Genomic DNA, 18,408 nt, shown 5'->3' with positions numbered 1-18,408 from the left:
ATCTGCTCTGCTAGACTTTGCCTAGGACTAATTCCCTTGGTGTTTTCTGTTATGAAGGCATTGTCAGACTCATGGAGAGGTAAAGTGGTCTCCTTTACTAACATCAGAGATCCTCCAGAGTTTGGGACATTGACTTTCAAGTCATAAATTATGCTCTGAACTCACTGCTCTCTGCTTGAGTCAGAGTAATGTTGTTCACTTGTCCCTTGTGTTTTCTGATACATACATTTTCTCATATTAACGTTCCAGTAAACATGCGCTCTGAACCATATTTCAATCCCTATGAAATGAAACTCTACCAAAACACACAGCATTGGAATCTGCCTTTTCTTTTTTCTTCCTTTTTTTGTTGATTTTTCTTTTGTTTTATGCACATTCTTCAATTTATCAGACCCAGTGTCTGAAACATATTTGCTCTATAAAAGTCAGTTGCTCCCCTTTTCTCAGAGCTCATCGTCATCCAGCTTGATATTTTAAATATTTTTATTATTCTCTCTCTCCCTTCCGTGTCTCCCTACTCCTTCTCCTTATACTTGTTTTTTTCCTGTCTTTAAAACCTGAGTCTATCCTTAATAATCTGCATTGAAAAAGAAAAACGGTTAATTATGTTTAATCATATGAAATTGCTGACCTACAAAAATAAAACCATTTCATAGATTTATTAGTAAATATCTAAAGAAATGAGGTGAGTCTGATGCCAAAGAGAAGGGCAAATGAAGGGTCTGAGGCCAAGAGAAGGGTCAGTTTTAGAGGTGCCAGCTCTTCCTGGGACAGGAGGTGCTTCAGTGTGGTTACACTGGATGTGACAGTTGCAGCCCCCAAGAATGTTCAACACTGGCAGTGAACTGTAGGTTTCGCAGCCCATTCTGACAGTTGATTTGTATTCAGGGCTCAAGAATCAGTGGATCCCAGACTGAAGAGACCATGTATAACTTGAGTTGTTATAACCCCAGTTCCTTTGTCTTTGCTGGAATACCTGGCCTGGAGAAGTTCCACATGTGGATTGGGATTCCCTTTTGTGTCATCTGTGTTGTGGCTATTGTGGGCAATTGCATCCTTCTCTACCTCATTGCAGTTGAGCACAGCCTTCATGAGCCCATGTTTTTCCTCCTCTTCATGCTGGCCACCACAGACCTCATCTTGTCCACTGCCACGGTGCCCAAACTACTCAGTAACTTCTGGATTGGCTCCCAAGAAATAACCTTTTCTGGTTGTCTAACTCAGATGTTCTTCCTCCACTTCAGCTTTGTGGTGGACTCAGCCATTCTGCTGGCCATGGCATTTGATCGCTATGTGGCCTTCTGCTTCCCCTTGGGATATAGCGCCATTCTGACTCCGCAAGTGATCATCAAGCTTATGGTGAGCATTGTTGTGAGAAGCTTCTCCATCATCCTACCAGCCGTTTTCCTGCTAAAACAGTTACCCTTTTGCAGGACACATATCATCCCTCACACCTACTGTGAGCACATAGGTGTTGCTCAGCTTTCATCTGCAGACATCTCCATCAACATCTGGTATGGGTTTGCTGTACCTCTCATGACTGTCATCTCAGATGTGATCTTCATTGCTGTTTCCTATGCCTTCATCCTTTGTGCTGTATTCCACCTCTCATCCCAGGGTGCCCGCCAAAAAGCCCTCAGCACCTGTGGTTCCCATGTCTGTGTCATCCTCATGTTTTACACCCCTGCCTTCTTCTCCATCCTTGCTCATCGCTTTGGGCACAGTGTCCCTCAAAATGTGCTTATCCTGTTTGCCAACCTCTATGTGGCCATCCCTCCTGCTCTAAATCCTATTGTTTATGGAATGAAGACAAAGCAGACACAGGACAAATTTATTCTCCTCTTTGAAGAAGTCACAATGAGTGGACACTGAAGGAGAAATGTATGTAAAATTGATTTGGTGAAATTTTGTGTAACATAGGACAACATAAAGATAAAGCTACAACTCTTATTAATTTGAAATTTCAGCATTATACCTATGTGCAAAGTATAGGCAAGAGGGAGAGGGGAGAGAGAAAAATCTTATAAACTTCTAGAAAATAGAGGACTTCTTTGGTTTAGTTTTTTTCACCACTTTGTGAAGAAGCTGACGACGAATACAGTAGAGCACTAAAACTAAAGCTTATATCTTTCCTAATGCTAATCTTAATATATTTGAAGGATGCATATTTTCTAACATGGAAATTCACCCCCGTGTTTCTCAGCTTGTGAATTAAAGGTAAAGCCTCTTGCCTTCCCTTGTTAAGTAGTTATCAATCCTCTCTACTATAATTCTCAAACATATGGCTTCACACTTCTTCAGTCCAGATTCTATACATTATTAATGCTTCCTTCTGTGCCCTTTACTTTCTCCCCTTATCCATCTCTTATTATATAGAGTTGCTTATATTTTGTATATTTAATTGTACGTTCCAAGAAAATTCCAACTTTGGTTTTTCATAACCCTAGACCTGTATTTTATAAGTATTTATATATTTAATTAAGAAAATAATTATGAGAGGGTAATATTAGTTAATTTGGTTTACAGATGAAGAAGCCAAAACATAAAGATTGCAGAAAGGTAATTAATAGATATATAGGATCTAAATCCAGGTCTGAATGATTCCAGACTCTAAACTCCTTAGCCAGTAACTTTCTGAGTATCTACTCACAAAAATGGTTTTCAAGCTCCTTAAACTTAATTTCTCCAAAATTTACATAGAAACGTACTATCTTCCTCTCTCTAAAAAAATAAAAATAAAAATAAAAATAAAAAAACTCTTTCTTTTCTGTCTTCCTAAATGACACTATCAAAAACAGAAATTTCCAAGCAAGAAATCTATCATTTATTCTTTATTTCTCCTAAATTACTCTCAAAGAAAATTAAGTCAACATTAGGTTTATTATTTGAGTTTGAGATGGTTATAAATTATTCCAGTGGATACATTCATAACATTCTTACCTTTATTATGGCTGTTCAACTTGACTGGGCTCTAATCTATTATCTGTCTCTCCGAAAGTATTCCAAAATCTTTTTGAAGGGGTTCCAATCTTGCTCCATCCAATCCACTCTCTATAAAAGCCAGAGTGATCATTTTACAATTCACATATGATTATGACACTTTGTACCTTGAAACTCTTCAATGGTTCCATTGTCCTCAGGGTAGTGCATAAGTACTGTCCTTCCTTAGGGTCATTGTAGGGAATGCAAGACTTGAATGAAAAGAGCAACCTTCTGTAAAACTAACAGCTTTGCACTTTATTTACATCTATTTATATTTTATTTATGTTTATTTACACTTTATTTGCACTCCCCTGACTCTTAGAGTGAATAATTCCAGAAGTGATGTTTTTCTTCTATGTTATCATACTCAGTGTCCTGTTTTTGTTTTTGTTTTGTTTTACATAAAATAAAACTTGGTGTGGGTGGAGAATGTGTTGGGTGGAGTTGGATAGGATTCATTCAAGCTCCTGTTAGGAAACTATCCCAAGATAACAACACCTATTTCTTAAGATCTCCACTGCAAAAGAAGACATACATTGAATCAAGATGAACATATTAAATTACTTGAGAGGAAGAAGTAAAGAGTAAAATGGGCATTCTGAGATAAGATCCTGTGTGTATGTGAGTGTATGGTATGTGTGTGTGTGTGGTATATGTTGATATTTTCTTTGCTTCTGCAATGCCCTGTAGCCAGAAAAGACACATGTAGAGGCTGCTTTATTTATGCCACTATTAAAAATTGGCATATTTATTTGCTTATATCTTTATCTGTCCACAGCTATGTTATTGATGCAGAATTTTTCTCAGCCACTTTTGCCAGCTGGAGACCTCTGGATGGTGATGCCCCTGCCCAGGCCTTTCTCAGGCCAAGGTTTGCCACAGAAGATGCCCTATACATTCAGTCTGCTGGGCCATTCCCGGCCTATACTCTGGTGCAAATCCCGCAGTGGTTGTGACTGTGCACTCAGTCCCTGGCAGGAGAGGGTGGGTGACTGAGAAAGTGTGGGGTCTGGCCAGTTGTTCTGAGTGCCAGCACAGTAGCAGGGTCTGTGCAGGGCTTGCAGCCAGACCAGGGACCAGGAGTGTCACAAGCCACTCTTGTGGTGGACTTTGGCATCCAGACAAAGGGAATGTGGTGGCACCTAGGCAAGGGTGTCCATGACCCTGAAGCCTCAGAGGGGATGTTATAGTGTGCTAATTAGCTCTTTTAGTACTGTTATCTGCAGCCTGATGAATGGCAGCACTTTAACAGCTCTGTCAGCCCCTTACTTTGCTCCAGCCCACGGCTCTGGGTCTGGTTTGGCCCTGCTACTGCTTCCTGTTGCATGGGGTGGCTGCCCTCTGCCAGCAGAGGGCAGAGGGCCACAGTTCTTACAGCCTCCAGTATACCTGCATTCAGTAGGTCCCAAGTTCTTGTACCATGTCCGAGAAGAATGAGATCACACTGTCAATAAATGGGTGAAGAGGTCAGGGAAGAATTTTACTGAGCAACAAAATAGCTCTCAGCAGAGCAGGGACGTAAGGGTGGTCTCCCACCAGAAGTCACATGGTTTCTCTTTCTGTGTGGCTGGATCTGAGGCTTTTATGGGCTCAGAATGGGGAGTGCATGCTGATTGGTTTGTGAGTATGCAGAAAAGGCTAAAACAAAAGCACCACTCAAAGGTGGGCACAACAGTGTAAAAAACTAATTAGGGAAGGGAAGGTATATGTAAAATAGGTGAAGGGTGAGGATCAATCAGAGGACAGTGTGCCATATGGAAAGAGAGGTTCTCAATCCAGTTGTGGATTTACCCAGGATTTTTAGCTTGGCTTTCAGGCTTTAAGCTGCCTTTGATTTGAAGGTAGGGTTTCACCAGGGACCTGCCCCTGGCAACCTAGGATTTGTCTGCCTCCTGCTGCCATCATTATGAGCTCCTCAAAGGCAGAAACTTAGTCTTAGGCACCTTCTTACACCCTGTCCAATGAAAATATCTGCCAAACCATGTGATTTCAATATGTTTCATACTTTATCAGAAATGTATTCCTTCAAGCTGTCATCCCTTTTTCTTTCTTCCTTCTCTAGCCAGCTTCGATTCCAGAATGCATTGAGTCATTGTCTTATGTCCTAAACTCCCCTGTCTCTTCTACACACTCAGTTGAAAAAGTATTCCTAGAATCTTGATAAAGTTAGTTCTGTGTTTTGGAGAAGATGGCAAAAGTGACCACAAACTGTTACTACTGCAAGTGAATTACAATAGTACAGCTGTCATACTTGCCTAGTTTCAGCTTCTCAAATAAACTGAATGTTTCCTTGCTTCTTCTCTTTACTATTCTTTGCTTGACAACTCATGTTTAGGCTTCAGTTAAAATTCCTTCCTCAGATATTCCTTCTTTAATCCTGCACACTAGATTAGTATCACTTGCATACATTTTCATGACACAATGTACTTTTTATTTTAGGACTATTCACAACTTGAATAAGGTGATAACCTATATTCTTAGTTTTTAATGTTTATCCCTTCCATTAGGTCATTGAAAACCAGTTTGGTGTCCACCTTGTTTATCACTGTTTTCTCATCCCCTGTAAAGTTTTTAGCACATATAAGTGCTCAATAAGTGCTTGCTGAATAAATGGGTTGAAACAAATGAGTTTTAATTAATTCATGAAATCTCTATTTTCCATGGTAAGAATCTGCCTGAATTTGTAACTCAGCCTAATCAGAAAGATAATTCTGAAGAGTCAACGAGAAAGGTTTATTTTCTTCATAGAAAGTTGATAATTGTTATTCCACTTATTCCTTGGTCCTTGTCTATAATCATTTCTAAGTAATTTTATTTTTTACAGATGTGGAAACTAGTTTTCAAAACAGTTAAGTATTTTGCTATAGCACAAGTGAAGGGATAAGGAAAACAAGGAAAAAATTCTAGATTTTTTGCCACTTGACTTGGAAATTAGATTCCTCATTAGACTTATGGGAGGCTGTGTTTAGAGTTTTCCTAAGTACTCATGTTGGATCTATAATTTTTAGTCCTGTATGTAATTTGTGTTAGAGATTTACCCCACACCAATAGACTACTAATCTGTACTCTAAATAATGGATTAAAAACAAAGTTGATGTTGATTCAGCACTGAAGAAAGAGAATTACCAAGCAAGTCTGGCCATTGAGGAAAGTATCAGAAAAGGGAGGCCTCTGAATACCTGGGGGGATGGCAGCCTCAATGAGAAATATTTTCAGGATTTTGTCATCTAAGGTTAGAGGGGGTTTCCTTTTAATTCAACAGGCATTTATTCATTACCCACTATGAAGTAATCTCTTCCAAAGATTGAGAAAATAAAACATTCCCTGCACAAGAAGTTTTAGGAGCTCTAGCCTAAGTCCAGGGACATGACAAACCTAACTCTTGCAAAGTTTCTTTATCAAGTTGCTGATAGAGCTAGATAAAAACCTTGCTGAGATTCAGTATGCTACTGTTGTGGCTCAGAACATGATAACCCAAAGTATGGTATCTTGGCACCCTGAGTGCTTTGAACTGAAGGAGATTGAGATTGGAAGGGCCTCCCAAGCAAGAAGTCTTCTCTCACTTTCTCCCACCCTCTTTTCTCCTTCTCTCGTTCTCCCTCAAAGCAGGTCATGGAAACTAGACTGACTGACTTATTCCCCAAGGCAGGTCATAGAAACTAGAACTCATCTCCCTCAAAGCAAGCCGTAAAACCTAGAGAAGTCGCTCTCTGATCTACCTCCACTGATAGTCTATAGACCCATATTCCAGAGGGTCTTGCCCCATAACTGGAGTGAAGGAGGGAAAGGGCTTCTCTACACAGAAAAGCCAAGAAGAATCTGAACAAACAGGTCTTGCTAAGTTCTCCTTAGTTTGTTACCATTAGATCATACCCTTTTAGTCCAATCACATTTCTACACAGCCCTCCATGTTTCTTTGAACCTAAGCATTAGAAAAAACCCTGGGTTTTGGGGTTTTTATATTTGATGTCTCCTGTGTCATGTAAAACTTTGATTAAATAAATTTATCATACTTTTGTTAATCAGTCTTTTATCATAGGGGTGTTGGCCATGGACCTTGGAATAGACGAGGAAAGGGTATAACACCTTTTTACTCTCACACTACCTTCTTAGATTCAAAAATTCCCAACTCACCACTAATAAGAGCAGAAGTATAGATTTTTAAGATGAGAAAGTGTTAATTTGGTTGAATCCTTGCTCATATCCTAGACTAACTTGGGGTCTTGGGACCTATGGATCCCCTGGCTCAGAGGCCCTCTGACCTAACCTGTCTCTAATCCCTGGAGAACATGAGGGGTATACTTTTGTATGCCACTCCTGTAGGCTCTGTGTTTGTTCTTCCCTACTACAAGCATGATTCTATGTCTGTCCCTTCTGTGTCTGTCCTTCCTGAGCCTGGGACTGCTTCTCCTGTCCTTTGGTCTGTATATTGCCAGCTGTGCTTCCACACACCCTACTTTTTTATCCTGCTTTTAGCAAAATACTGTTCCAGCACCAAGGCCTCCAAGGTATCAGTTGGTGGAGAATAGTGAGGAACTATTTGGTAGTGAAGCTGGTGGGGAGTAGAGCAGATGAGAAATAGATCTGGTGAAGAGGACAGAAGGAGCTGGGAAAAGGGTGGGCTCCAGAAAACAGGAAAGGCCAAGATTAAAACTTTGAATGTAGTTTTTAGATCCTACAGTTATTGTAAGAGACTAGAGAAAAAGAGAAGTATCTACTTGGAGTTTCCTTCTGAGCCTTCCCCTCTGCTCTCTTCAAAATGTTTTCAAGTTGGCAGGGTGAGGGGGCTCACACCTGTAATCCCAGCACTTTGGGAGGCCGAGGTGGGAGGATCATGAGGTCAGGAGTTCAAGACCAGCCTGACCAATAGAGTGAAACCCCCGTCTCTACTAAAAGTACAAAAAAATTAGCCAGGCATGGTGGCGGGCACCTGTAATTCCAGCTACTTGGGAAGCTGAGGCAGAGAATTGCTTGAACCCAGGAGGCAGACATTGCAGTGAGCCAAGATCACACCACTGCACTCTAGCCTGGGCGACAGAGTGAAACTCCGTCTCAAAAACAAACAAACAAAAAAGCTATAATTGTTTAATAATAGATATAATTGTCCCATATAAGCACCATTTAGAGGGAGGTAGTCTCTGACAAGTTTTTCTTTTTAGGTTTTCTGATTATTCATAAATTATATTTGTTATTTTTAAGTTTCCTTAATATCACTAATTTTAATTCAATTGTTAAAATGTTAAAATTGCTTTGTAAAATACCATCATTGTTAGAAAATATATTTTTCATTATTAGAAATTATATTTTTGTCTTTTTATCTGAATTTTAGTCATTGTGTTTATGTAATTTACTTGTGACATTAGAGATTCAATTCCACTAATTACACTTGACACTTTTTTCTTTTTAAAACAATTGATTTCCATTTTTGGATATTTAGTATATTTATATTTTTATTATTAAGTCAGTAATGTGATTAAGATTAAAATTTTGCATCTTATGCAGCTTCTATTAATTTTTGAAGTAATGCCATTTAGTGTGATAATTCAGGCTTTTTTTCAGTCTATATTTACAGTTCTGCCTTTCTACCTAACTTAGTATTTGTTGCTTATTTATTTACCTCAACATATTTCTTAAAAACCTTATCCTCATGCAGCTCTCAGATTGATACTCTTTTTTAATACGATGTGAAAGTTTTCTTGTGATTTGATTTACATTTTTTTGATTCATGAGGAATTTTATGGTATTTAGCATAAACTATGGATCTAGCTACATTTTTTCTATAAACAATACTGAATTATTTCTATGCTATTTGTAGAATAATCCAGTACTTTTAAATTTTTACAATTTAATTTTGATTCTTTCAGTTACTACAATATGATAAAAATTACAGCCAATTTTGGAGCTATATATTTTGCTCTTTGAGTATGAGTATATTTATTATTTTTTTCACACCTCACCTTCTTTAATGAACTTGTGGCTTTCATTTCTTTCTCTGATAGTGTTAGAGTGCTATAACCTTTAATCATCTTCCAGCATTTCTTACTAAATGTTTACATGGACTCATTTTTTTTTTTGGTTCTCTATATTGAATCTGCTATTATAATCTAATGCTTCTTATTCACTTTTTTAGAGTAATGACATTTCTATTATATATTTAAGATGTAGAATATATTGTTTTCTCATATTTTTAGTTGGCACAATAATTGTATAATACTATTTATGAGTACAGAATAATAATATTCTGATACAATGTATAATGATGTAATCTGGGTGATTAGAGTATCTAGAACTTTAAATATTTAAAATTTACTTGTGTAAGAAGCATTCAAAATCCTCTCTTCTAGCTTTTTGAACTGTACAATAAATTATTGTTAATATATTCACCCTACAGTGATGTAGGACTCTAGAATTTATTCCTTTTATCTAGCTGTAATTTTGTAACTGTTAACCAATCTCTCCTTACCTTCCCCTTCCTTTATCTACCCTTCCCAGTTTCTGATAACCATAATTCTACTCTCTGCTTCTGTGAGCTCTTTGTGCTTAGCTGCCACATGTGGATGAGAACATGCAGTATTTACCTTTTTATGCCTGACTTATTTTACTTAACATAGTAATGTTCAGGTTCACCCATGTTGCCATAAATGACAAGATTTCATTTTTTTTATGATTGAATAGTATTTCATTGTACATACATACACAATTTTAAAAATCTTTGTTGTTAGGTACTTAGGTTGATTACCTATCTTGGCCATTATGAACAGTGCTGCAATAAACATGAGGGTACAAATGTCTCTTCGATATACTGATTTCCTTTCCTTTGGATAAATACCCAGTAGTGAGATTACTCAATCATATGATAGTTCTATTTTTAGTTTTTTGAGGACCCTCCACAGTTTTCTGTAATGGCTGTATTAATTTACAGTGTTACCAACATCTCCACCAGCATTTGTTATTTTTGATTTTTTGATAATAGCCATTCGAACTAGGGTAAGATTATACCTCATTGTAGTTTTGATTTGCATGTCCCTTATGATTAATCATGTTGAGGATTTTTTTCATATACTTGTTGGCATTTTTTCTTTTTAATCTTTTTTTTAGACAGAGTCACACTTTGTCACCCAGGCTGGAGTGCAATGAGGCATTCTTGGTTCACTGCAACCACCACCTCCTGGCTTCAAGTGATTCTTCTGCTTCAGTCTCCAGAGTAGCTGGAACTACAGGTGACTGCCACCACACTCAGCTACTTTTTTTGCATATTTAGTAGAGACAGGTTTCTACATGTTGGCCAGGCTTGTCTCAAACTCTCAAGATCACTTGTCTTGACCTCAAGTCATCTGCCCACCTCGGCCTCTCAAAGTGCTGGCATTACAGGCATGAGCCACCATATCAGGCCATATTGTTTTTTTTGAAAGAAAAAAGTGCAATTATTTTATTTGCACTTGATATGATCTTAGGTTCAGAAAATTATAAGAAATTTACTAAAAGTTATTAGGAATAATAAATAAGTTCTGTACAGTAACAGGATACAAAGTCAATGTAAAAATCAATTGTATTGCTGAACACAAAAAATAAATAATAAAAATAGCCTTAAAAATTCTAGTTACAACAGCATCAAAAGCAAAATACTTAAGAAGAACCTCAACAAAAGTGTCAACTTGAACACTGAAAATTCCAACATGAACTTGTGGCTTTCATTTCTTTATTTGATAGTGTTAGGGTGCTATAACCTGGCTAGTGTTAGAAACACCGTATATCATCCCTGAGACTCCCTTCTTTGATTCTGGCAACTTGACATTCCTAGGGGAAAAAAGGAATTGTATTCTAGGCCTTTATATTATTAGAGGTGGGTTTTTAAAAAAAAATCTTAATCTGTTCTTTGTTCTTCAGACGTAATAAAGACCATGCAGTTTGTGTGTATGCCTCAGATTGCAATTCTTTCTTCTCAAATAAAATGTTACATTTAGAGATTCATTTCTACATTTCAATTTTGACTTTGGTGTATGTGGTGTCAGAAGTAGGATGCAGCTGGATGTGGTGGTTCACACCTGTAATCCCAGCCATTTGGGAAGCTGAGGAGGAAGGATTGCTTGAGGATAGGAGTTCAAGACTAACCTGGGCAACGTAGAGAGACACTTTCTCTGTAAATTTTTTAAAAAAGTTAGCTGGGTGTAATGGGACACACTTGCTGTTCTAGCTACTCACTGAGGTGGAAGGATCACTTGAGGCTAGGAGTTTGAGGGTACAGTGAGCTATGAGTGTCCCACTGTACTCTAGCCTGAGTTACAGAGTGAGACCCTGTCTCAAAACAAAAACAAAAACAAAACACAAAAAAGCGGAAATTGAAAGCTAATTCAACTTAGGGAGAAACACCAGTCCCTGCAACTGTGGCATGAGATACACATATTGGGCTCCACAGGCTGCCTGTTCTACCCACAGAGAGTCTTGGACAGAACTTCCAGATTTGGTTTAAGTTATGTTTTATTTGGCATTTGTTTGGGGAGGGGTCTTGCCCCCTTTTGTTTGAAGAGAGATTGGTCCCCCACCTGTTTAGAAAATCACTTACTGGGGACTTGTTGATTATTTGTATATCTTCTTTTGAGAAATGTTTATTCAGATCTTTTGCCCATTTGTACATGTTATTTATTATTTTACCATTAAGTTGTTACCATTAAGTTGTTTTATTATTTTACCATTAAGTTGTTTATTATTTTACCATTAAGTTGTTTTATTATTTTACCATTAAGTTGTTTGTGTATATTGTCCCTTGTCAGATGAATAATTTGCAAATAAATTTTTCCATTTTACAGGTTGTTTCTTCCCTCTATTTTTGCTGTGCAGAAGCTTTTTAGTTTAATAAAGTCCCAGCTATCTATGTTTCTTTTTGATACCTGTGCCTTTGTAGTTTTACCCTTAAATTCTTTGCCTAAACCAGTATCCTGGAGCACTTCCCTTATGTTTTCACCTATTAGTTTTATAGCTTTGGGTCTTAATACATTTAAGTCTTTAATCCATTTTGAGTAGATTTATATACATGGTGAAAAATAGGGGTCAAGTTTTATTCTTTTGCATGTGGATATCCAGTTTTCCCAGTATCACTTATTGAAGAGGTGCTCTTTCTCCAGTGTGTGTTCTTGATACCTTTGTCACAAGTCAGTTGGCTGTAAATATGCATTTACTTCTGAGTTTTCTGTTTTGTTCAGTTTATGTGTGTCTTTACATGTGAGGTAAGATTCTTGCAGGCAGCACAGAGTTGAGTCTTTTTGTTGTTGTTATTGTTCATTCACCCAGTCACATCTGGGGAGATCCAGTGTAACTTCCCTCTGTGGGACAATGCAGTCACATGGAGTCTAGACAGCCGTGTATTCTAGGTTCTCCAGTAGCTAGGATTGCAGACATCTGTATTGTGATCTGCTGGGAATCTTTCACTTACCTTTTCCCTGCAATGGTTAGTCCCTCTTGTCTCTGAGCCTATCCTGGTGGGCTGCTTTGCTTTCCCTTTTAAGGTGCCATCTTGAGTTCTGTGTCTCAGGGGTCTTTGTCCCTTTCTTGCTGATTGTGGTAAGGTTTCTCCCTTTGATGCTCTCTTCAATGTGTGGTTATCTATTTTCTATGTTTTCATCTTTCTTTATGGAGGGAGCCAGTGCTGAGCATAGTCAGTCATCTTGATACATATTTATTCTTGAGTCAGCAATAAGCTACGTTATATATATTTTTAATTAATTTTATGTATTTATGCATTTAATAAATATATTTAAATTAATTATGCCATTTATCTTCAATACATAAAAGGGATGATCTTCTTCAATATCATTAAAAATACTTTCTTACATATTTTAACTTTTATTTAAACATATATGTATACAAAATATATTCTAAAATTGTGTTACCAGTTAAATTTAAATACTAGGTGGATTTTGATTAATGTTGCATTATGTATATAATGTAATAAAATGATGTATCAGTAATTATTAATATTTTAACAAATGCTCATTTTTTATTTTTGGCAATTTGTAATATTTTTATTAATTTAATTTTTCCATTTCAACTTTTTTGTTTTGTTTTGTTTTTAAATTAAATTAAATTTAATTTAATTTCAAATTCTGAGATACATGTGGAGAATGTGCAGGTTTGTTACATATGTAAATGTGTGCCATGGTGGTTTGCTGCACTTATCAACCTATCACATAGGTGTTAAGTCCCACATGGCTTAGCTATTTCCCTAATGCTACCACTCCTCTTACCCAACTCCCCAACAGGCCCCAGTGTGTGTTGTTCCTCTCCCTGTGTCCATATGTTCTCATTGTTCAGCTTCCACTTATAAGTGAGAACATGGGGTGTTTAGTTTTCTGTTCCTGTGTTAGTTTGTTGAGGATAATGGTTTCCAACTCCATCCATGTCCCTGCAAAGGACATGATCTCACTCCTTTTTATGGCTGCATAACATTCCATGGTGTTTATGTACCACATTTTCTTTATGCAGTCTATCATCAATGGGCATTTGGGCTAATTCCTTGTCTTTGCTATTGTGAATAGTGCCGCAATGAACATATGAGTGTGTGTATCTTTATAACAGAAGGATTAATCCCAGTAACAGGATTGCTGGGTCAAATGATATTTCTGGTTCTAGGTCTTTGAGGAATTCCACAGTCTCCCACAATGGTTAAACTAATTTACATTCCCAGCAACAATGTAAAAGCATTCCTATTTCTCCACAACCTTGCCAGCGTCTGTTGCTTCTTGACGTTTTAATAATCACTATTCTGACTGGCGTGAGATGGTATCTCATTGAGGTTTTGATTCGCATTTCTCCAGTGATCCAGTGATGTTGAACTTTTTTTCATTTGTTTGTTGGTTGTATAAATATCTTCTTTTGAGAAGCGTCTGTTCATGTCCTTTGTGCACTTTTTAATGGAGTTGTTTTATTTATTTTTGGAAATTTGTTTAAATTCCTTGTAGATTCTATTAGACCTTTGTCCAATTGCAAAATTTTTCTCCCATTCTGTAGGTTATCTGTTTACTCTGATGATAGCTTTTGTTTCCTTTATCAACTTTTAATTGCTCAAGCAAAATGAATGCATTTAAGTTAGAAAAAAATATTCAGAGGTCTTGATGAGAATTGGTGGCATGTAGGATAGAGCAGTCATTGTAGGAGTAGCAATAAGTGGATGTAACATGAATATTTACTAATTGAATACTTACTTATAATACAATAATTATTTAGAAGATGAGGATGATGATTATGTGTGAGAAAGATTTAATTTAGGTAGCTTCAAGGTTTCTAGATTGAGAAATTAATTGTGTTGTACTGCCATTTGTTGAGTTGAAAACCATTGTAGGAGAAATGGTCTGGGGCAATAGAAAGACAAATGGGATAGTTTGGAACATACTGACTTAGATGCACCTGTAGGATTTCTAAGTAAAGATTACAAGCATAAGATAACTAATTTTTAAACTGAGAAGAGAGGAATTTTTTGTTTGTTTGTTTTGAGATGGAGTCTCGCTCTGTCACCCAGACTGGAGTGCAGTGGCGATCTCGGCTCACTGCAAGCTCCATCTCCCGGGTTCACGCCATTCTCTTGCCTCAGCCTTCGGAGTAGCTGGGACTGCAGGCACCCGCCACCACGCCCGGCTAATTTTTTGTATTTTTAGTAGAGACGGGGTTTCACCGTGTTCGCCAGGATGGTCTCGATCTCCTGACCTCGTGATCCGCCCGCCTCGGCCTCCCAAAATGCTGGGATTACAGGTGTGAGCCACCGCGCCCGGCCAAGAGGAATTTTAAAAAAATTATACACTTCATAATCTTCAACATAGGGGCCACAGTTCAAACCATGACATTTGTGGAAATCTTCCAGGTACAGTTTTTCCACCAAGAAAGCAGCAGGCATGGATGCGTGGATAGAGCACTGTGGAATTCCAACCCTCGAAGGACAGAGAGAAGAAAAAAAGAGTGAATACTGAAGTTGGAGGAAAGGAGTCATCTATCATGTCATGAAATAACAGAGTTTTGGAAGAAAGATTCAACTGTTTCTATGAAGTCTCAAAAAATGAATCATTAAACGGATTAAGCAGGGATAAGAATGCTATTGCACAATACTGCCAGTAGAGTGGGCTTCCCCTGCTGGTATATGCCTTCTTTGTTGGATAAGAGGAGGCTTCTACCTTCTTTTCATGAGACAAATCTGACATAGTAAATTATTGGGGGCTGTCTTTTCTTGAAAATTTCTCCAACCTAGGAATGTCTGAAGGGGCAGATTAAACCACTTAAACCTTTTTATGGAGGAATGTTCTCCATTTCCTCTTTATGTTGGTGAGCTTTTCTGTAAGAGTAATAGCAACCCAGGCAGATGTTTTAGTGGTTGGGGGAGAAGCAAGGAAGAAAGAGACAGCGTTGTCTACTTAGGTTTTAGAAACTGAGTCTGCTTTTGTTAAACCCCTTGTGATCCTCTAGAGTTGTTATTTCAGTTTCCCAGGAACAGGAGATTTCACAATGAATTTTGCTTCAAATCTCTGACTAGTAACAATGTTTCTCTGCCTAATGTTATTTTATGCATATGTTTTCTTAGAAAACTTGTTGGGTTGCTGACAGGTAGGCAAGACTGGTTTAAATTATATGACGTATTTCTGAGAAATATTGCAATAACATTTTTATTATGGCTTAAAATTATAACTGAAAATTTGACAGATCTTTATTGTAAAGAGAAGAGAAGAGGGATAAGTTGTCATTTCCTAGAACTGAAAGTGAGGAGATTATATTGGAGAAGGGTCCTTCCAAACAGAGGCAGATTTTTGTAGATCACAGTAACAATCAGCCATACAACTTTTATTTTCAGTTCACGAGACACATCTAATCAATGACCATAATGACAACATTCAACTTGAGCAGCTTCAATCCAGGCGCATTCATCCTACTGGGGATCCCAGGGCTGGAGCAGTTTCACATCTGGATAGGGATTCCCTTCTTTATTACCTACCTTGTGGCACTTACAGGCAATAGTGTCCTTCCCTACCTCATTTCTGTGGAGCAGAGCCTCCATGAACCCATGTTCTTTTTCCTTTCCATTCTGGCTGCTACAGATCTCATGCTGTCTAATACATGTTTACCAAAAACATTCAGCATCTTCTGGCTGGGTCCTCAGGAAATAACCTTTCCTGGATGTCTTACTTAGATGTTTTTTCTCCACTACAGCTTTGCCATGGATTCTGTCATCCTTCTGGCCATGGCGTTTGATCATTATGTTGCTATTTGCTTCCCTCTAAGATACACCACTATTGTCACTCATGAAATTATTACTAAGATTGTGGTGAGTATTATCAGCAGGAGCTTTTGTATCATCTTCCCATGTGTGTTCCTGTTAAAGCGACTACCTTTCTGTAAAACATTCATCATTCCCAACACATACTGTGAGCACATAGGCATTGCCCAACTTGCCTGTGCGGACATCTCCATCAACATCTGGTTTGGCTTTGCTGTGCCTATAATGACTGTCATATCAGACCTGATTCTCACTGGCATCTCCTACACTCTTATTCTTCATGCTATCTTTAACCTTCCATCCTTAGATACCCGCCGGAAAGCCCTCAGCACATCTGGTTCCCACATTTGTGTCATTCTTACATTCTACACACCAGCCATATTCTCTGTCGTTGCCCACCGTTTTGGTCACAATATTCCTCACTCCTTCCACATACTATTTGCCAACCTCTACGTAGCTATCCCCCCTGCACTCAATCCAATCATCTATGGAGTGAAGACCAAGCAGATTTGAGACAAAATCATCCTCCTCTTTTTCTCTAAAGGGAACCAGTGACATGAAGCTGACAGCTTGGGAAAGAAATCAGGTAATTATATTGATTTTCTAGTATTTGTTATTTTTTAAAAACTGGAATCCTTACAACATTGACTTAAATGTATATGAAATCCTGTAAATCCACCATGTGTTATAGGAAACAGTGAGACAAGATGAATAGGTAGAGAAGCTAAATAAAAGTTGAAGAAAAAATTTCATGTATAAAAGGATCAGAGGGAAATTTATATCTCATTTTCAGATAAGATTCCTTAGCTATCAGAATCACCAGAACTGTTGAAGAATGTATAGTAAGCCCATTAAAGTAGGATAGAGCTTACTTGCATTTTTGCATTTGCATTTTTACCAAGATCCCCAGGGGACTGTGATGACCACTAAAGTTTGAGAACCACTGTCTCTTAGAAGATTTATTTTCCTGAAGGATTCTTAAAAGAGGGTAATTATTTGCTCTATCTTTACTGAATCTCATCTGGAAAGTGTCCTACAAAGGTATCTCAAATTGTGCGGATTTTACTTGTGTCTTTTAACCTATTTATAAGACTAATCTGTCTAGTTATATATGATCAACATGCTATCTTTTAAGTCTTGGAATTCTTAAACGTTCATAAACAATTTGGAAATCATATTTAAATATTCTAGTGGGTAGCCCCAGTGGAGATCCCAGCCAACAGCCAACAACAGCTAGCTATATCAGTAAGCCATCTTGGATATTCAGTCCAATTGAGACTTCAGACATCTGTAGCAATAATAAAAAAATTGTAAAGTATACTTAATAAACATATGTGTTTGGCTAAGGAGATTTTAAAGCAAAGTACTGGAAGTACCAACACTATTTTTATGCTACATATGGTAAAGTACGTATAAAGAAATATAAAGTAATAAATGAAATTGTTTAAGGTTCAAACAACATTTAGAGTAAATACAAAGGTGATGTATCTGGCTAGGTTCAAATAAAAAATTAACTCTCTCCACCCCTGGCTTCTCCAAATGACAAAAAATTCTCACAGTGAAAAATGGTCCCAGGGTGTAGTATCATCTCCAGAAAAAGGCTGTAAGATCCTTTGCTAACAATAGATAAATATTTAAGTTTGCATCTTATAGAGGCTTTCAATTAAAGAAGCTTCTAAGAATCTTTAGAAATGTTTTCAGAGTACTGTAACTCTCAGACAAAATCAGAAAGGTAAAAATCTAAAAGGTATATGTGGGTATGACTTTTGTCTAATAGAGTAAACTCAAATTTTTGTAGAGAACTCAGATTTTAAGAAAAATGTGCAGTTATAAGTACCATGAGCTTTGGTGGAAAATGACATAGTCATTGCAAAATAAAAAGAAGTTCTTAGATTTTTAACTTTATTAACCAGGAATCAGGCTGAGAAAGCTACTCACATGTATATACAGGTCATTTTTTCAAAAAAAAAAAAGATGACGTAGAATATAGAGTTAATTTCCCCACGGTTGTAGTCAAGCCATGGAGAATTACTCCCAGGGAGCAGGAGTGGGATTGGCTCCTTATTAGGAAAGTGGTGGTGTTTTTCTGGCTGTACTTTAGAATTATAATAGACAAGTGGCTGTTATATGCCTTTGCCACTATTTCACATGTGAGTATCTATTGCAGTTATTCT

At 37.5% G+C, this 18,408-nt stretch overlaps 1 protein-coding gene and 1 pseudogene across 1 annotated transcript; both read left to right on the top strand.

The window, feature by feature from the left end:
• The first annotated feature begins 924 nt into the window (after positions 1 to 924).
• LOC105527329 (olfactory receptor 52H1-like) lies at positions 925 to 1,872 on the top strand. Its single transcript, XM_011963625.1, has one exon. It carries the CDS (start codon positions 925 to 927, stop codon positions 1,870 to 1,872), a length of 948 nt encoding a protein of 315 aa, XP_011819015.1.
• A 13,960-nt stretch (positions 1,873 to 15,832) lies between these two features.
• On the top strand, positions 15,833 to 16,820 carry LOC105527328 (annotated as a pseudogene).
• Positions 16,821 to 18,408: the final 1,588 nt, after the last annotated feature.

Source organism: Colobus angolensis, unplaced genomic scaffold (assembly GCF_000951035.1).
Source record: "Colobus angolensis palliatus isolate OR3802 unplaced genomic scaffold, Cang.pa_1.0 Scaffold616, whole genome shotgun sequence".
Taxonomy (NCBI): Eukaryota; Metazoa; Chordata; class Mammalia; order Primates; family Cercopithecidae; genus Colobus; species Colobus angolensis.
The sequence above is the reverse complement of the archived record's forward strand: the minus strand, read 5'-3'. Positions and strand labels throughout refer to the sequence as shown.